Genomic DNA, 21393 nt, shown 5'->3' with positions numbered 1-21393 from the left:
GCAATTTACAACGACACGACACCATTGTTAAATAAAGACTTGAATTTGTTAACTACGATCAGATTAAACATAAGGGAAAGAGCTACTAAATTCACTCAGTATTCCCACTAAATATTTTGAAATATCCAAAAAAAATAAGTTATACCCCCACATAAGTTACATCAAATAGTACATCAAAAGGCAAATTATGATACAAAGTATTGTATTGTGCAAAGATGAAAAATGTGTTCCAGGGGTGGGGATTTGGCACTGGTGCTACTGGCTAACTGTCACTCCTCTGGAGCCCAAGTCTTGGCAGAGAAAATCACAAGCAAGGCTGGGAACTTTCTGGATATGAGGGACAAGTGGAACATGTGACCTCCTTTATGAAGAGATTTGTGGAAGTGGAAATCCACTTAAGCACAGATAACTGGTCAGGGTTAGTTCCCACGTTCTTCATGTCATTAACCTCTATCAAGTTTTGTCACCTGAAAGGGACTGGTGACATTTTCACAGGCTATTCTTCCCATTAAAAATGGATCAGGACCGAGATTTAGAAAGACTTCCAAGCCTCTATCACTTCTAATGGAATTAGTCGATTTCACACTGGCCTGAAGCAAAAGCTCAGGAAACTATAAGACTGCTTAGCAGACAGTGTTGATCCGATTTAGAATGAGGAGGAAGAGGCATTTTTCTTTTGCTCATCTACACCAGCATTCAATTACAAGAAGGCTATGGTTGTGTGGGATAGACTGAAGAATGATTATCTCGGGAGATTCAATTCGTTATATTTCTTGTCCTTTCAGCAGTAACAATGACTCTCAAAGATAGCCTAAAAAAATAATTACAGACAAATCTTATTACAAATCTGAATTTTCAGCAGCCATTACTTCAATCTTCAGTGACACTTGCTGCATAAAAGCATATTTTTATTTTTCTTACTCCAAACTTTTGAATGGTGGTGTATCATGTTTTCCACAAAAATATTAGCCAGCAAACAGTTTTCAAAAACACTGATAAGAAGAAATGATTCTTGAGCACTAAATCAGCATATCAGAATGATTTTTGAAAGATCACGTGACACTGAAGACTGCAGTAATGATGCTGAAAATTCAGCACCACAGGAATTAAAATTATATATTTAAAATAAAGAATGTGCACTTAGTTATAATGTCATTAAAGATGCTTCTAACCTGTTAGAAAGATATGACAGCATATTTATATATGCTTGTGTGTGGTGTAATGACGATAAATACAAAAAGTTGCACCAAATCTAATATGGCTTTCCTCCAAATAAATGTCCTGAAGTGATATTTTACTTCAGAGCATAAAAATACTCAGGCATACTAGTGGGCCACAGAGTCAAACTGTGACAGCTTCATCCATCTTATGCACATGCATCTTATGCAAACAAAGAACAAATAGTTTCATCCATCATCAAAAGCAGCAAAAGTAAACAGAAGCATTCCATATACTTCTGGTGGTTTACCGGAATCATCCCTTGAACAAACAAGATAAAAACTGTTCTTGTTTTTTCCCAATTGTAATATTATATGATGATGGTCATCTAAGATTTATAACAAAGACAGAGGCGGGTTTTCTTGCTTTATATCGGATAAGATATATTTAAAACATTGACAATTTCTCACCAACAACAGTGAAATCATGATGGCTATTTACAAAGGATGTAAGCACACAACCGTTTTATAAAAACACAGTCTGACTGAATACAAAAATGAGGACGTGGAGAAACAAGTCCAATATGTTGATCAGGGAAACTGAATGGCCGGTTTTGGTTGTCCCATTTGACATACAAAGCAAGGGTCAATAGTCAATTATTCATCAATAAATTAAAAAAAGGAAACATTCCTCCATTTGGTCAGTAAATAGAAAGGCAAGTGTTGAATAAAGACAAGAGAGGGAACACTGATGTCCAAACAAGGCCCTCATCTGGGCGCAGGTGGCTGGTTCATCTCAAGAATGTACAGACACAGCCCTTCAAATCTCATTATCAAGGGGTTACGGCGTCACACACACCGCAGGGAAGACTGTTCCCCGTTAGTTTGTCCAGATGTGGTATGTGGCTGATCATACGGTGGGGTTTTTGCCTGAGTGAGGGGTTTGTTGTTGAAGGTAAAGCGGCCGTTTCACTCTGGGTTTCCTGCGCTTGGGCTTGCTCTTGGCCTTGGTCAGTTGCACCACAAAGAAGGAAAGAACAACCATGGCACCAAGAAAGGCAAACATTGGGATGGTTTGACCCACCTCTTGATTATAGCGACCGGGCATTATTCCTGAGAAAAAACAGAGACATGGATTACTGCAATGCGTTCGCTGAATTCTAAAAGGCACTTTTGTGGGTTGATTATTTCCTAAATACGCAGCAAAAGTTCCTTTCTCACCTCCAGGAATGTCCCAGGCTCCACTTTCTCCAGGAGACAGGGGTCGAACCTGAGGCCGATATGGCCTCACATTAGGCAAAACAACCTTGTCCATGTCCACTGACAGTAGTTTCTGGTGCTTCCACAGATTGCTGAGAAGAAATAAATGTCAACAAACTTTGTCAGTTGTCGATATTAAAAGACAATGCGTCCAAATTTAGATTTGTTTCCACTGACAGTGCAGTAGTTGAGAATGGCAGCGGTCTCATGTGTACTGACCTAGGAGCAGTCTCATTAAGCGGCTGGGGTTTAGCCCAAGACAGATGAGGACATGCAGGTAGAGGACGAGGCTTAGGGTCACCCAGATGAGCCTCCAGCACTTTGGAGTAACGGTAGAGGTGATTACCTATCAAAATAATAATAATAAATCGAATTCAGAAAAATTAACAAAATTCATTAAATGAAAATTAAAAATAATGAAATTAATAAAATTTAAAATAATGAATTAAAAGGTAATTAAATAAAAAAATTACTTGAATTAAAAATAAATAATGAATTGAAAATGCATTAAAAATAAAATGACTAAAATAAAAAAAATCTAATAATAAATTAGTTTGATTAAAAAGTATGAATTAAATTGAACTTAAATTGCGTTAAAATGAATTAAGCTCAGCATAAATACAGTACTGAAAAATAGTGGTTGGCCGATATTGTTTTTTTTGACAGCCGATGACGATATCTTGGAAAGCAGGTGGCCGATATAAAGTCAAATCAAATCAACATTTATTTATATAGCACATTTAAAAACAACACCAGTTGACCAAAGTGCTTTACATATAAAGATTAATCAAGAACAGACACAACAATATCCATCACTGAACAATGTCCCAACAGCTAGGGGCAACTGTATGCCACAGAGTAAAGGTGTGTTTTCAACATTGATTTAAAGTAGTCTAATGAGTCACAAGATCTAATGTGCAATGGGAGACTATTCCACAGATGTGGGGCTGCCACAGAAAAGGCTCGATCTCCTTTGGTTTTCATCTGTGATCTGGGAACATGTAAAAGCAAACTCTGAGATGATCTTAGAGGTCTAGTAACACAAAAAGCCGATATAATTTTATTTATTTTAATATTTAAGAAATTTTAAATAATTTGAAAATGGATTAAAAAAATAAATTTGTAAAAAACATACTTTAGATGACAAAGTATTTTTCACAAATAAATAAATATTTAATAAAAATATAATTAAAAAGGAAGTAAACACTGTAACCAACAGGGCACTCAGTATTCTGGGATGTTTGTGTGCATTAGGAATCATATTTTTTCAAATAAAGCCAAGGTAACACTCATTTTACATACAGCACACAGTGAAAATTACATGAATATGGCAGTGGGGAAATGCATAAAGCGCAGTATAATATAAAATCAGGAGTTTAAAGTTTGTCGATCACACGTCTTCAGTGAAGCTGAATGCTCCTCCTGTCTGCATTCAATTCACACGGACCGACCGTCACACAGAGCACACACGATCATACAGGATACAAATGCACACTTTATAAGATCTCACAGCTGGATTTGACTAGTCTGCAAGGTTTGTGAAATTAAATGCTCATTAGTCATTCAAAGATTTGTTTAAATAATATAAATGCACATTTGCTGAATGCAAACGAGAAAGTATTATAATGTTTGCCTTTCTATTACTAATAATAATAATATAAAAGCAAACGTTATAATACTTTTTTCCTTTAACAGTTCTATCTGGTTATAAGACATACTTCTATCCGTATTAGACAGAACGGTTAACGACGACAGCGAACAAGAGGGAGTCAGGGAGAATGTGCGTGAGGTGCTGCCATTCTCAGTGCGGTCTCAGAATGCAGCGGCACGACTGGTCTTCAACGAGCCCAAAAGAGCCCATGTTACACCTCTCTTCATCTCCTTGCACTGGCTACCAGTGGCAGCTCGCATCAAGTTCAAGACACTGATGCTTGCATACAGAACAACCACAAGCTCAGCACCCTCCTACTGCCACTCACTATTACGAATCTACACCCCCCCCCAAAAAAGTCTGAGATCTGGTAGTGAGCGACGCCTTGTAGTACCATCACAGAGAGGCTCAAAATCACTCTCCAGAACATTCTCGTTCACCATTCCTGGCTGGTGGAATAATCTTCCCACCCCTATCCGGAATGCTGGATCCCTGTCAATCTTCAAGCAACAACTGAAAACATCTCTTTCGGCACTACTTGACTTCATCCTAAACTCAAAAAAAAAACCTTAATCTTTCCCTCTATCTTTCTCTCCTTCCCTTGCTAGCTTTTACTTATTTGAACAATGACTGAGACTTGGTGTTATGAGCACTTCCTCTGGCTGATTGCCTCTTCAAGATGAATCGCTTCTTGTATTCCCCGATTGTAAGTCCCTTTGGATAAAAGCGTCTGCCAAATTACTAAATGTAAATGTCAAAATAAAGGTCTGTTGCACCGTCAAAATAAAAGATGCCTCGAACGCATCGGCCAAACAGAAAATCTTATCGGCTGATGTTGATATTTGAGAAATGCCAGATATCGGCCGATATATCGGTCGACCACAACTGAAAAATTATTAAATAAATATTACCTTCCAATCTCTGTGGTAATGGCCTGTCTGTGCCTGTAGGGGGCACCACTCTGTTTTTAGAGTGGGTGAGGCTGGGTGGAGTCATGCTATAGGAAGTGTACTGCAGCAGAGCATCCAGAAGCCAAAAACATTCTAAAATGGAGAAAAGAGAACCCAAACATTGAATTAAATTAGCACATCCAAAAATTCATATTTAGTGGTGCTAGGTCTTTAAAAATATTTCTCTCAGATTTGTCTGCTCAAATTGTGAGCTTATAAACACAAATGGCCTTTACCTTTCTGTCTATGACTGTCATCAATGCAGTTGGAGTCTCCATAGAGTGCTATACGGCCTCCCCCCTCAGAGGGTGTTTGGTACAGTCCAAGCACAGGAACATTTTCCACCACTGCCGTCTCTTGTTTCAAGACCTCCAGACCTAGAAATTTGAGGATGTCAGATAACAATAAGAAAACAAGGGAACATTTAGCTGGTCTCCATGGATAGAGCAATAATGTGAGGTGTACGATCACAGCAAGTGCCTTGTACCTTGATCTTTTAAGGTCTGAGCGATGACAATCCCATCCTCAGGAAAACGAGCAATGCTGCACCCCGAAGCATAATACACTAAAAGCAAAAAGACATGGTATATTAATTGAAATCTATTTTTTGTTTTTCCATTAAAACGGTCTGCTCAATATCATGTATTTAACAGGAATTTATGATATAGCAAGAAGTTATAATCTTACTGTCATGATCTGCCATTGTGAAGTCTCCCTCATACAGACCATCACTGAAGGCCATACCCCACACTGAGATCAGGTCATTCAAGGCTGGTACATTAGCGCCCCCTGTGTCCGGCATCCACCATTGCCTGCAAATGTGTAATGCACTTTTCAACATTTGCCTTTATTTGATAAACAAAACATGTTTGTCCTGAATTGGACACTTTACTAAGAGCCCCACTTAAAAAGGTATTTGTCAGAGCCAATAATAGAAACTACACAATTTCAATCAGCCCAAAATTACATTAGTTTTGAATTAGGGCACTTAAATGCCCTAATAGGAAGCACACTTTAATTTAAATTAGGACAGACAATGCAGATGGTAATTGGAAAATTAGACAAACACATTACTGAAATAAAAATGTCAGGTAAAATCACAGTTAATGAAGTAGTTAGCGAGGCAGTCTTGATAAATTATTGTCTACTGAAACACTAACTTTGTGCAAATGTTTTTTTGTCTTATACTGTGGAGTCTAAACAGTCTGAGAACAACTGAAATATGAGGTTTTTTTATATAAACCTAAAGAATTTGTAAAAGGTTTCAGGATTAAGGTAATAAAGTAAAAATATTAAAGAAACATTAATATTATAAATGTAATATGGCATTTTTTCTTTAAACATACAAAAGAAAGCATTTTTACTAGTGGACCCCACTAAATATTTAGCCAGAGATACATGCAGTACAGTATTCTTTTTAAAGATAGAGACAGACAGTGACAAAAGATTATGTTGTCAGTACCTGGTGTTCTCATCATAGAACTTCACTTTTCTCATGACTGATGTGTTGTACCAGTCACTGAAGACGATGAGAGACAGGCCGTTATCGATGTCTCTCCTCAACTTGGTGATTTCCTCTGGAAAATACTCTTCCTCACTGTCCACCATCAGCAAGGTCCCTATAAACACGCAGAGACAGGTGACAGTTGATTTCCATCAATGCTTATACCACAAAACCAATTCATCTTCAAGACAGAATCCTTTACACAGAAAACACTCCACTAGATGAGCACCTACCATACTGACTGGCATCAAAGCATGTGATTGGTGCACCCAAGACCTCGACAAAGTAGCCCATGCTGCGAAGGTGCTGATACATGTCTCTAAAGTTAGTGTGAATATGATCACCATTCCTTCAAAACAAGTGAAAACCAACATCATATCCACACTTATAAGAGAAAAAGCGGGGTAAAAAGGTTTCTAGAAACAAGCTACAAAATGCTGCCCTCTACAGATTGTTTTTCAGAGTGCAATGTATTTTCTAACAACTGATTGAATGTGGATTATTTTGGGTGGTCGAGGCTCACCAGTCAAGCGGATCGTTCTTCATGCGCAGGTTATCTCGAGGGAAGTAGCCAGGCGGGTAGCGTAGGTTGTGGTACTGATCCCACAGAATCCTCTTACTACGTGGAGGAGTGGGGACAATCTTTACCTTCAGCGGTAACTTCACTGTAGAGGTCATCTCACCACCTATAGCTGACTGGATACAAAAAAACAGACCACAGCAGGTCATGATCTCAAATCATACTCCTGCCAAAATGAAAGCAGTTTTGAAATTTTCTAAGAAGTCTGAAAGCCTTCTAAGAAAATCTTAGAAGTGTAATAAACCAATAATAAAAAAAAGTGTGGTCATTAACCAATAAAATTAATTTATGATTTAAGCAGAAGAGCCCTTTCAATTATCACCTTACTGGAGATATCAGGGACAGTACTGTTACTCACATCATTCTCTGCTGGTGAGGCCACTGTAACCATGACATGACCCTGAGCAATGCCTTCCCACGATGCAGCTTTCTTGGCCACAGATATGGAAACAGCCAGGTATCCGGCCCAGGGCCAGAGTACAGGTGAGTAAGACACCGCCACGTCCACATAATCCCCATTCTGAGGAAGGTAGGGCTGCCAGATGGGCTGTGGATGTAAAACATAACTGAGCTTCTTCAAATGGACCATGGATAGTTGAAAATACAATTTAATGTATAAAATAAGAAGTCTATTTATTATTGCCTACCTTGTCCACAATCCTTCCAGTCACACCCATGCCATTAAGAATGGTCACGTTGACAATCGTCGGCATGCCACCGTAGTAAATAGGCTGAGAGCAGTAGGGCCACATGTATGGGCACTCGGTCAGATCTATGTAGCTTGGACTCAGGCTAAAGAATAAAAAAAAAAAAACACCATTAGAAATTCATTAAAGGACGATGACCTCAATGGGAGCCAGTGCAAGATAATGAACCAGGTCAAATCAAATCTCTATAATCAGGCTGGAACATAATTAAATCTTAATGAGGGTGCAATAGATATAACGGCTACATTTTAAATGGACCAATTCAGCATACATGAATAAGATAATGAGAGCATGATACGAGAGCAGAATGCTTGTCAGAGAGCAGAACACTACATTTTTGCGTATGCAAGAGACATGCCTGGCTTGCGGTTTGTAGCTGTTAAGGATCTGGTAGGCTCTGAGTAAATCGAGTTTGCCATGGCCCTGCTCAAACATGTTAACGCCTGGCAGCCTGCGTGCTGAGGCGATCAGGGCCTGCTTCATACTGGCCGGGTTCACCAACTCTCTGTTCAACACAGTGCTGGAAAGACAAAAGACAAATAAACATGGTTCAGTTAAATGGATGGGGGTTAATGTGATATCATTTCAGTGCAACCGCAGGTTGAGGACCGGAAAACAGTCTTGAAAGAAACACTGGCACATGGTGACTCAGAGGCCATAAAGCAATGAGGCCGATGGGGTCAAGTACCTATGAGAGACTAATACAAATGAGAGCAATATATATGAAAGAGATGGAAAGGAAGGGAACTGAAGGAAGTGAAATGAAATATATTCCGTATAAAGTGGAAACACGGGCTAACCTAATTTGTCGATCACAGTCTGAGAGTACATCAAATATATAGCAAAAGCTAAGACAGTAAAAGAGAGACTATGACATTCAATTCCCTGTGGAAAAATAAGATGGATTCTGTCAATTCATTTGTTTCTTGTTTTTCTTTTCTTGCATTGAATTGAAAAAAAAAAGGCACTTACGCAGAAAACTATTGGTTTTGGGGACCAATTTATTTAGTTCTACTTCATATCAGTTGTGTGTGAGTGATGTGTTTATAGCAATAAATGTACAAAGTACAAGTGTGCCCACTATCAATCACTATCAGCGCCCTGATAAAGCAGCAAACACAGACCTAATAATGAAACCCTGATCTGAATCACTGATCTAAGTGGATATAAAATGTCCACACCTGAAATAATTAAAGTGCAATCTCTTTTAAGTATATAGGCCTGAAATGAGACACTCCTAATTTTGAGGTCAAGTACATGAAATTAGATTTTTTATGAAAGAAATTAGTTCTTCTATTCAGCAAGGAATCATTAAATTGTAAAAAAAATAATAATTTAAAGCACATTTACACTGCTACAAATAGCTTATACTTCTAATAAATGCTGTTCTTTTAGACTGTCTATTCATCAAAGAATCATAAAATTAGAATCACTTTTCGCAAAAATGTTAAGAATAAGAAATGTTTCATAAACACTAAATCAGCATATTAGAATGATTTCTGGATGATCTTAAGAGTGGAGTAATGGCTCCTGAATTTATTTAATTTTTTCATTTTTATGGTCCTACAAAGCAAAAAAAAACAAAAAACAATTGGACAATAATCTGAGCGAGTTTGTGAATGTTAATGCAAAGCACTTATTTTTGTTCATCTGTCTCACCTGGCCAGTAATGTGACAGCCCCGGCCACCACAGGTGATGCAACACTGGTACCAGAGAGAGAACGACAGCCCTCCTTCAATCCTGAGCCACGCACACCAGAGCCGTACGTCACAATGTCAGGCTTCACTCTGCCGTAGCCACCTGGCAGCTCCTGATCCACAGACAGCACACAAATCAAAACAATGATTAAACTGAGCTGACAAGACAGACTGACAGATATTGTGATGAGTGGGAAAGAGAGCAGCACGTTCCATTCAATGACTCATTAGAGATGGAGTCAAAATTCAGCAGTCATACACCAGCACTTCTTTAAAATGGCTACTGGGATGTTGGTAAGTTTGATAATAAATTGATTCACAACTCAGATTCAAACATTTATTTGCATCGTTTTGGACTTTTCATCTAAATAAAAATAAAGAAAAAGGTCAAGATATTCACCTTTGTGTTAATTTAGTTAAAAACCTTGACTATTTTACCAAGAATTCAATTTTAATTCTATTTTATATGATTTTTTTAATATATATTATTGTTCTTTAACTGGGGAACCTGTTTTTTTATATCTTCTCTCTCAAGTACATTCATTTTATGCAACTTAATGTAAATCTACAAAGCTGTAATTCTTTGAACCACTTCAAAGGTGCAATAGAGGGTTTTTACTGAGTCTTTTGAAGTGCATGTGCATATCTTCAATTTATTCTCCTTCCTAAAGCGGGGGAGGCCAGGAATCTCCAGATTTGTGTAGCAGGAGGTGTCTGTCTGCCCTTTTTAGGTCAGATCAAAATGCACAGGCATCTTCTAACTGGCCTCTTTAGGCAGCTGCACAGGAAAAACGCAGTAATGTTATGTCACCAAAAGACAGAACGCACCCATGTTGTCATTCCTCGGGATGAGAACCTGGCAATGTTGTCCTCAAAATCAATCCCTCCAACACCAATAACATCCATCTGATCTGCTGGATTGTTCAGAGTTCTGAAAGACAAAAAAAAAAAAAAATCAATATCAATAGATAAGGTAGGAAATATTGGCCAAATCTAATAATTTGTCTTTAAGATACTTTTCTTACCCATAGAGTGGGCCATCATTGCCAATAGCAGATACCATAATCACCTTGTTGGCTGTGAGCTCCCAAACCTTGTTAAACACAGAAGAGTTTAGCTTTTATTAGAGCACTACATTTTAGAGAGCATAAACTTTAAAGGTACTGTGTATTGTTGGCCTGTACATCATTCAAATTTGCTAGCTTGTTGCTTGAGATGTTTCTCATTTGTAGTTTGCTTTGGACAATAGCACCTGCTGAATGAATAAATGTCAATTTAATTTGTCAATACCTTATCAACAAATGGATGGTCCATAAAGTCTGGTCCCCCTATACTGAGATTTAAGACGTCTATCTTCTTCAGGATGGCATAGTTAAAGGCATCTAAGAACCAGGAGGTGTAGGACACCTAAGAAAAGGGAAAAAGGAGAATAACATGAATAGATGTGTAAAAATCACCCTGAATAAATATGTAATATACAAAAAATTTAAAATAAATAAAAAAAACGAGGCCAGTTATAATGCTCATCAAGGCTGCATGTATTTGCTCAAAATACAGTAAAAAAAAAAATCATGGCTTTATGGAATACTAAACTTTTCTATTTTAATGTTTTAAAATGTGATTGAAAAGAATAAAATGTATGATAAAAGTGTAAATTAATTTTTGAAAGGTGATTGTATAGGATCATGGATTTAAGTGCTGTGTGCTACCTGGTTATTAGTAAAAACCCTGAAGATATGAAGCTCAGAATCAGGAGCAAATCCCTGGCACTCTCTCATGCTGGCAATAACCCCAGCAACAAAGGTACCATGACCCAACCCTGAAGAAAGAAAGCGAGAGACACAGATAAGAGAATGATTAATGCTAATCTGAACAATTAATCTGGGCTGATTCTGTCAACTTCACTCAGAATGCAATAATGATTGATTTAATGACATTGTTTTATGTCTCACCATCATCCAGTGTTTTCTCATTGGTCCAGTTGGTTCTTTCTTTAACATTCTTAAAGTGAGGGTGCTTCTCACTGAGCCCTGTGTCAAATACTGCTACCTTCACCCCAGAGCCTGCAAATGAACAAACAGGAACAAGCATCATCACAAACCTGATCTCCAAAAGTAGTAGAAAATTAATTACAACAGCCCATTCTTTAAAACATACCAGTGTATCCCATCTGCCAGAGCACATCTGCTTGCAGTATCTGGGCGACATGTCTGGGGATGGCCCGTAGGAGACGGCGACTGGAGTGTCTTCCTGTAGCATGCCAGAATCCTGAGCTCAGAGAAAGACTGGTCCTCCTGAGCGGCCTTGATGACTGCCACTTCTGCACCCAGCGTGTGTCATTGCATGGGGACGCCCCATCAGTGCCCGCTAAACGAGCAAAGGAATGAGAATTATATTTCATCCAATTTACCAATTCTATTTGTGCCATGGATATACGGTGTTATAAACTGTATAAAAGAAGATCTACTGGCTGACACACTTCTGCCATCCCCTATAATATACCCTAATGTCACCCAGCGCTGAGGAGGATTATTAAAAATGCTCACTTCAAATAATGTCTTTCAATTTTTCTTGAACTATCATATAATTTATCACACTTTCAGGCTCTGTTCCCCATTTAATCTGCATTTATATTCACTTTATAAGGGCACACATTTATTTCTCATAACTCAAGAGCACTTTTATGCCATCTCTATAGACACAGTCGCCCAAGAACTTAAAAATAAAAAATACCCCATTATTATGAATACTTCGAGACTCAAAATAAATCACAGCTCAACAAGGATTTTAGTAATTCAGCTATGTACCTGATAATATAATATATTACTTTAGCTATAATATCTAGGCAACATATTTAAATCAACTAAATGCAACACTAGGCCCAAAAGTGACAATACTGTAAACCCAGTAAAAAAATGGCAGTAAATATTGACAAAACCTGCAGAGTATCAGATTTCGTCCATTTGTCTAACACCAACCTAACCACACAGTATCAACATCTACACCAGTGGTCAGCAACAGGCGGCCCGCGGGCCAAAAGTGGCCCACCAGCAATAATATGTGGCCCGTGCCCGCAGCCAGATTATTTTGATAGCAGCTGGTTCTGAAATAGATCTGTCATGACAGCAACAGTTAGCCTACTCACAACCAGAGTAGGCTATGTGAGTGGAGCGGTGTGATTTTGAATGGAGCAAGGAGCACATTTTTTAAAAGTCGGAGCGGCGTGGTTTTCACTCGCTCCAAGAACGCTATCACGAGTACAATTCATGCCAACGACCCGGCCGTAATATAACTGTATATTTAGCAAGAATTCACAAGTTTAAAATATTTAGCTAGCTTGATAGAGAAGGATCACTCAAATCAGAAAGAATGTGAATGGCGGCAATGGACATGAGCGGGAAGTTATAATAGTTCAAGGAATTTGTTTGTTCCTTCGAGATACTGACTATTTTGAGCTGAAAGCACGATTTAAACAACTACTACAACACTTATTCACACGCAAACGCTCTCTCAATAATGCATTCAAACAAATGTAATCTTTTAACTGTATCCGATTTCGATTGAGCAGAAATCTGTAAGAAATGCATCGATCCGTAGGTAAAATAACTGACGAAAATTAACTGATTTAAAAAAATAAAAATTGCACTGCAAAAAGCAGCAATTATGCCTTTTTAATACTGACAACCATGTAATTAGCTTGTCATGTGGTAGGAAAAAAGTTTGCACACTAGTGCGGGGAATGGTGAACCAGGAGCGGAGTTATTAAATGCCCGGAGCGCTCACATAGTTAGCGCTCTGCCTGTCACCGCCACACAAATGTGGCATTTTGTTAATGACTGTCCTACCACAGGATTTAACACCGAGTAACAGCTCACAGTTACAAAAGACACTGTAACAGTATGTCACAGGCAATTCTAGTTGCATTTTTCATCAATTAATTTCTTAAATTATCCTTTGACTATTTTCTGGCCCGCTATCTAGTGGCAAAACATTTTTTTGTCCCGATGCCAAACTTACTTGCCGACCCCTGATTTACACCTTCATTAGCATTTTTATTGTCTCTTTGAATAAATTCTGGCCAGACAAGAGATGAGTAGCCTGTGCTTTCAGGAATAGTTGCACTTTTTTTTTTCAAACAGTAAAGAGCAATAATAAGAGTTAAAAACCCTCTCGTAGAGTGCAGGTGCAGCACTTGGAAAGGAATCGTAGGTGTCTAAGCAGGCCAACCACTTCGTCCAGCTCTGACATGTCAGTCTTCCTCTCTGGCTGATTACTGCTCATTAATTCCCCCTAAAGCTATACAGACGAGACTAGCGCATATACTGTCATTATATTACATTTCAATCCCCCACTCGTGCTCTTGTAGAGCTGACCCTGACATCATTTAAATGATAATTACTTGCATTATGCTCTCAAACTGTGACCAGGGGTTATTCTTAGAGGCACTTTGGTTTCAGTAATAAGAACATAAATACATCATTAGCTGCTATTAGTTGGGTCTCTTTCTCCATGCTGTGCCATGTATAGACCGTGGTTGAAGAGTGAGATACGCTAGCGGTCTGGGTGCAGACTGGTGGAGCCAGACTGATAAGCAGCTCCTTGAAAATCATTGCAGAGTGGTGCTGTCTGCAAAAATACATTTTAGCTATATTGTGAGAATGTGAATTGCATGTGATGAGAGAAACTAAGCACCACATAATAATGAATCTGAAACTTTATTGGGTTCTCCTCAATGAGCACAACCAGTGATGTCCAATTCAAGAATGGACTTAATAAATATGGCTCTTTTCAACGAATCAAAAGAACCAACTGGAGAATCAAACAGCACTGAACACAAGATGCATTGACTCAATCAATCAGACAACTTTTTGATAGAAAAGCTGAATTTTTATTAGCCATTACTCCAATCTTCAGTGTCACATGATTCTTCAGAATCTAATAGACTTCTAATAGGCTGATTTGGTGCTGAACTTTTTTTAAATTCAACACATTTTCAAGATTCTTTGATGAATAGAAAGTTCAAAATAACCGCATATCTTTGAAACCAATATAAGTCTTTGTGATCAATTTCAAAATCTGACCCCAAACCATTGAACGTTAGTTAACACTACAAAATAAATGGTTGGCAAAATTTGTCTCAATGTTTTTTGGGTTGATGCCAAAGAATCTTGCAGTAAACATCGGAAAAGCATTATACAGAAGCCGTGTAGCTTGTTTAGGATGCTGGTAAAGGAAGACATGAATAGAGAGGAAGTCATTCTGTTATTATACAGGAGCGGTGCTAGTAAACACCAATCACTCTCCCAGAGTCTCAACACTGACAGCAGATTTGCATGGAGGTGAGATTTCTTTTTTATTCTAGTGGTGGGGAACTCGGTGTGCAAAGACAGAACATTCTTTCCCCTCAAACATGTCTGAAAGCCATTTCCTTCACCCCATGCAGTAAATAAACACTTCCTATTTGATTCACCCCCTGCTGATGACTTTCCTTCCTGCAGCCACCCCAAAGAGAGCTGGGGAGGAACAAAATTGCATGTAACCTGTGTGACCTGTGCACAGCACTGCAGGGTTTGATTCATAAATATAATGCTATGTACTAAGAATAAGATGTTTTAGTACATTACAGTAAGGCATAGTAAAGTATTATAACAGTATTATCCTCATGATCTCAATACCAGTGTTATGAGGGTAAAGTACTACTTACAGTCAGTCAGTTTGAGGCTGCGGAGGACCATGCGTTGGGGCGTCACTCGTTTGATGTAGGGGTGGTCCTGCAGAGTGAGCAGGCTGCTGCGGGCATCCTGCCGGATCTCCACCACCTCAAAGTCACTGGGGTAATCGCTGGCAGGATTGTCCCGCCGTATGATGCGCCAGTTCACCGCATCCACATCTCGCAGAGCACTGCTGATGAAATCGCTGCGTGCTTTGGCTGTGAAGTATCCATTAAATGCAACAATGTACTCTAGAAAAGACAGAGAGAGAGAACAAAAGATATTGCAAAATCTCACAGGACAACTGCGCTTGTATTTACTGAGGAATGCAACTTCAGCAAGGCTTAGCATTCACGTCAAGTCATCATTCAAATGGATTCAATCTTGCATCAACAACCACAATAGAGTCTTTAACAGAAATAACGTCTGAGGAGTGAAGCTGTAGGACAGGGTGAGTATAGAGGAACACCCAGTCTTTCTTTGCTCAACAAACCTGAACAGAGAGACTATCAGTGTGCCTTGAAATATGGCCATCTTCCAGATTGCTTGACGCAACTTATAACAAAGCCAACAGTACATGGGGGGAATGCAATGCCATGCAATGCAGACTGCATTAAGAGTGGCTTTAGGGACAGCAGAAAGAAGCAAATGCAAATAATAATAAAAAAAAACATTTAAGAAAATAGATGAATGCCGACTTTAATGCATGTGAGCAATTTATCCATGCTCATTTAATTTTTTTAATGACTGTAATTCTAAAATCAAAATGTCATATCAAAAAACACTTCCTATATCTATAGCTGTTGACATTTAAAGTTGCATGTCCAATCATTTAAGCACATTTATCTATCATTTGGTAGAAGCTAATTCAAGTAGACAGATATCGACATGAATGCGAAACATGCAATCATCCTCGATCCATGAACAAAAAAAACAAAAAAAAAAAAAAAATACAATCCAGACTCAACCCAACTGAACTGGTTTGTGCTGTACATTTATGGCTATAGAGCATAAAACTATAAAAAATATTTTTTTTATGATGAACCACTTAATGTACAATATGTCCTGAAGGAAGGCAGAATGATGATTAAAATAAATGCAGTCAGATTAGTAGACAATGTGCTTTGTTCAAAATTGAATTTACATGAAACAATGCTGAACAATTATAACGAACTATTGCTACATAAAATCTCCTTGCCACAATTCATAGCTTAGGGTGAGGGAAGCGGGAATGAATTAAACATTAGAAGATGGCACAAAGGGCGCATTCATAGAGCAGCAATCAGGCCACTATAAATAACGTGTTACGTTCTGGCCTTGTATACCCACATCCACACCACACCCAAACTAGTGAAATGTGCACCCTGTGAAAACAACGCTGGACTCAGATTAAGTCTTAGGAATGCATTGCCAACTGTCTGGGGCAGCCGCCAGCAAACACACACAAACACAGAGCAGAGGGCACAATCCAGCCAATGAATGGACAGAGAGCTGCAGTAAAGTGGAGTACATTACACCAGCACTGTTTGACCTGAAATGCTCACGTTTTGTCCTGCCCTAAATTACAACACGAAGGGCAACAGCTGCTTTAAATCCTCAATAAACTCCATAAACGGGTTGATAGCTGACTTTCAGTGCAATAAAATGTCACTATCAACACTAAAAAAGTAAATTACGGCACTAAAATGACATGCTAAAACACAATGTCTGAACATGCTGTAGTCAGAGGAATACAGTGTTCTCCTGACAGTCAAACACTTAAACTGGTTAACTATTAGCCAAATTAATCCTACTTTTGTTACAAACACAATAAGACAACATCATTAATTTTCAACAATGACATTACTTACCATGCTTGACCACTTTGGTAGAAAAGTCCACTTTCAGTGTGAGCTGCGAGCAGTTTGGGCTTAAGAGTGCATCAGCATTTAGAGGAGAAGGAAAGGGTGTTGAGAACGGTCCACTGTCTTCCTCTGTGCCCACCGGGGGCAATCGACCCCCTAAAAAGGCCACAAGCAAGCACAGCCATACAATCATGGTCCCTGCGGTCTGTTTCTGGTCATTTCCCATTTAAAGATACATGTGTCCTCAAAGCTAAAAACGTGAATGGGTATTTGCAGTTTTGAAATAGTTTAAGTCCAGAATGCAGAGAAGCCTGAATAACACATGGCTTGAGTTTATTTCTTTCTGCGTTTTCTCTCCATTGTGTGTTTGTGGTCCAGTGGAGGTGATCAGTGTGGCAGCCTGAGAAGAAGGAAGGGGGCCATCTTCACAAAGAGAATAAAACAGTCTACTGTAGATCAGGAGGGGTGTTCATCTGGTGATGGGCTTCCTCACAATGGCCAAAGGGTTTTTATGCTTTCTGCAGACAGAGAAGAGACAACACAATAGTTTTGTGCTAGTTGCTGGAAAAACAGTCAACTGATACTTTTACTCAGCAAGGATGTATTCAATTTATCAACAACAACAGTAAAGACATTTTTCCTGTTTTTTTAAACTTTCTACTCAAAGAATTATGAATGTCTCACAGTTTCATAAAAATAAGCAGAATAAACTTCATAATACATTGATAATAAGAAATGAGCAGCAAATCAACATAGATTGATTACTGGAGAATCATGTGACACTGATGACTGCAAAAAAACTAAACAAAAAACAGCTTTGCCACAGGAATAAATTACATTCTAAAAAAATATTAAAAGAGACAACAGTTCATGTAAATTGTAACTTTATGGTCGATCAAATAAATCCAACGTTGGTAAGCATGATGAAAAGACCTTATTAAAAAGACCTGATGATCACGATGAAAAAACATGAAAATACCTTATTTTTGAACAACAGTGTAGACATACAAAAGGACAAGGACTATTTATTGGGCTGAAAATTTGACGCTGATTGTGGGACTTTTTCTACAGATATTTAGATATTTACACTGAAGATGGTTAAAGATGGTTTTTGGCTCATCTCAAACTATGCTGGCGAACATGATAATCAGGTTTTACACAAACTTGTGGAGTTCATGCAAGTAAAGCACTGCCGTCATTAAAGACAGCAGTGTCAGCCTCTTAATAACGTGAGAGACATTTTCATGAAAACATGGTCCCCCACCCACAGGCACACATCCAGAGGCTTAATTCCCCACTAACCCTGGGCTGTGAACGCCTGTCCCACAAGACGTGGGCTTAACTCAGATGGGCTAAGCTGTTACGCAACTCAGTTTTACATCCGTAAGACCTAAGCCCCCAATGTGCACACCATATGGTTCTTTACTACAGACAAGGCCATCCTTGTGTCAACAAGACAAGAAAAAAAAAATGCTTTTAAAGTTGCCGTGAAACAGAAGTTGTGATATTCCTTTCTTGTATATCAGAGTGAATTTCTAGCAAGAAGAAAAAAAAAGACTTCATTAAGTCTGTTGTAAATTGATTGAATCGTTGTCGATTGCTATTGGTGCAATCTCATGTATATGACAGGTTGTCCCGACAGACTTCTCCAATCATTTAGTTCATTTAAACGTCATTCCTGCAACTTCCAAGTTCATTTGTCTCCATTTTTGTATGTAACGGCCACATCTCAAACTCTATGACAACTTCCGCTTCTGAGATGCTCGGAAATGTGTAAATGGTTCCTATGAAGAAAAAACAGTTGCTCCACCCATTTCATTGCAACTTTAAAGGTGGCCAAAAATAAAGAGAATGTGTATTGTAATTGTAATCTTCACAAATCTGTTTACTTTGATTCTGTTTGTGAAGAAACACAATCTAGGATGTTAGTTTAACAGGTTAAAGTAATAATTCGGCCAAAAACAAATAAACCCTGTTTGACTTATTTTCTTTTGTAGTTTTAGGCAGAATGAAGCAGTTATTCTGGGTGACATCTCCTTTTGGTGAGTAAATGACAATTTTCATTTTGGGTGAATCATCCCTTCTAAAGCCTAAATCTAAAGCCACTAGGCTTTTATTTATTTATTAAATCGAGCAAAAGAACAGCAGTCACTTATTCCAGACAGTGGGCTAATTATTCTCAGCAACAGTAGTAGAAAATAAAGGCCTGCAAAAGCCCTTATTTTATTAGCATTATTTTCTTATTGTATTAGTTATTTAATAAAATACAGAAACGATATCATAACTAAATAGTAGCTAATGTTCTTTTATAAAGAAAAAAAACAGCATTATGAACAGCACTTGGAACAAAGCCTTCACATCGACACAGACAGCATTGTGTATTGGATGCAATGTTCAAGTTGGAAGTGAACTTTGAGGCCAGCGTTTAGATGGACTGTTTCGGTCCGGTACTGATCACAAAACTTTGTCTGATGGACAGATCTGAAATGATTTAATGCCTTACTTTTAACAATAGATTGCACACAAGCTAATGACAATAACACTAGCAGACTTGCTAGCTAAACCATCAACCAAACAATCAATGTACGCTGCGCAAAGCAGACTGCCAGAATAGCTCGTTATTTGCGATCCCCTTCGTCTTAAAAAAAACTTCAAAGTTAATGTTTTCCCCCTAGAACAGATAAACATGTGGTCTCGTCTCGCCTCCTTCCTGCTACAAGCTAACAGCTAGCTGAGCAAAGCATGACCATAACAGTTCCCACACATAACCAACAACCCCATATTATACTTACAATGTGCGGAATGTACAATGATGGTGTAGGGAATTATTAATTCCCAGAATATGTCGTCTAAAATATTTTGTATCTTGGCTTTAATACATATTAGAACTACACACAAGCTAATGGCGTAAGACTATAACGTGAGAAACTGGTATTAAACACAACAAGCAGTAGCCAATTATCAAGCGCTGCGTCACGTCTCGACGCGGGAGGGATAGGCGTTCAGCCAATAGAAAACGTTTATACCTTAATGCTTCCATTCGATTGGTTATTGCGGTAATATGATAATGTGCTTTAGAAGCTTGTTAAAGGTGCACGCGGTGATTTCCCCTTACTGAAAATCTTTTAACGAGTTGAACAGTAAAATATCACTAAAATCATATACGTTAGCGTGAGTTGAAGAATTCAGTCATAGCCCAATAAGTAGCCTAATAAAAGCTGTTTTATCATACATGGAGCGGGTCGCATTATAGGTGCCGACAGGTTCAAATGCATGACAAGCGGCATACAGTTTAGTAGTATTGCTGCCAGTTCTTAGCTGGTTTAGGATGATTTCACTGGTCTAAACTGGTGTTTATCAGGTCCATCGTTTTCCCAGCTTGGCCAGACTGAATTACACTACTTAATTTGGTCATCCAATATGGCTTTGCTGCGATGCACAATAGTCTATATATGAAGTTGTACATTTGTTGTCAAGTTCCTCTTATTTGTTAAAAATCTTATTCAATCATCCATTTATTATTTATTTCCTACACTCAAGTATTCACACAAACATCAGAGGTAACAGCTGAAGTAATGTACATCCAGCTACATTTTTACACATAAATACGTTTTGATATAATGGATCAATTTTGAATGTTTCCAGATTATTACTGAAATGTATAGAATACAATAAACACTACATTTGACATAAATATCGGTTTTGTAACATTTTATGAGCAGATGAAAGAAATTAATAACACAAATTATTTCAAAAATCCATTTGAAAGTTTCAGTGACTGCCTAAAGACCCATTCACTCCAAAGACAATAACAGTAACAACTACACAGAAGAATATCATTGGAATCACTTTCAGAATGTTTTTTGTTTTCATCTGATGAACGATAGTAATATTGAGTCAATCAGAATTCACCTGGTGTGGACATTAATATAATTATTATTACAGGTATCTCTAGTTATCGTTCTTAGAGTTAATGGGAAAATAAAGAACAGATAAAGTGTTCTAATAACTCAATTCCCTGGCCTGCAATGGACATCAAGAAAATTTGATAGTGTCCTTTTATCTGTACTTAACCGATTCATGTACTTTACAGTAGCATGATGCGCAAACTTCAGAATGTATAAAGGTTAAACTGAAAAGTAATGATTTATTAGGTTTGTTCTGGGTGTCAAACATGAAAGATATGCGTGACATGCAATGAAAAGGTATTTCAGTCTTGGAATGTGGTCATGCAGTATTTCAAAGAGTTTTTTGACCACAATAGAAATTGTAGACATAATACACAAAATGGAATCCCTTTTTGCAAGCAGCAAGATTATGTGCTTATGTGT

At 38.1% G+C, this 21393-nt stretch overlaps 1 protein-coding gene across 1 annotated transcript; it reads right to left on the bottom strand.

Moving 5' to 3' along the window:
- Positions 1-1570: 1570 nt before the first annotated feature.
- Positions 1571-20014, bottom strand: LOC306888186 (membrane-bound transcription factor site-1 protease). Its single transcript, XM_079446362.1, has 23 exons — positions 19855-20014; positions 17069-17580; positions 15212-15469; positions 11665-11874; positions 11460-11570; positions 11217-11326; positions 10798-10914; positions 10533-10600; positions 10336-10438; positions 9469-9620; positions 8168-8329; positions 7750-7894; positions 7461-7649; positions 7046-7218; positions 6756-6871; positions 6481-6637; positions 5706-5830; positions 5506-5583; positions 5255-5395; positions 4980-5111; positions 2637-2763; positions 2379-2509; positions 1571-2270 (listed from the first exon to the last, which is right to left on the bottom strand). The coding sequence occupies exons 2-23, from the start codon at positions 17286-17288 to the stop codon at positions 2068-2070; spliced, it is 3228 nt and encodes a 1075-aa protein (XP_079302488.1). The 5' UTR covers positions 17289-17580; positions 19855-20014; the 3' UTR covers positions 1571-2067.
- Between the last annotated feature and the right edge of the window lie 1379 nt (positions 20015-21393).

Source organism: Barbus barbus (genome assembly GCF_936440315.1).
Source record: "Barbus barbus genome assembly, chromosome: 22".
NCBI classification, from domain to species: domain Eukaryota; kingdom Metazoa; phylum Chordata; class Actinopteri; order Cypriniformes; family Cyprinidae; genus Barbus; species Barbus barbus.
Note: the sequence above shows the minus strand (reverse complement) of the source record. Positions and strands in the feature narration are given on the sequence as shown.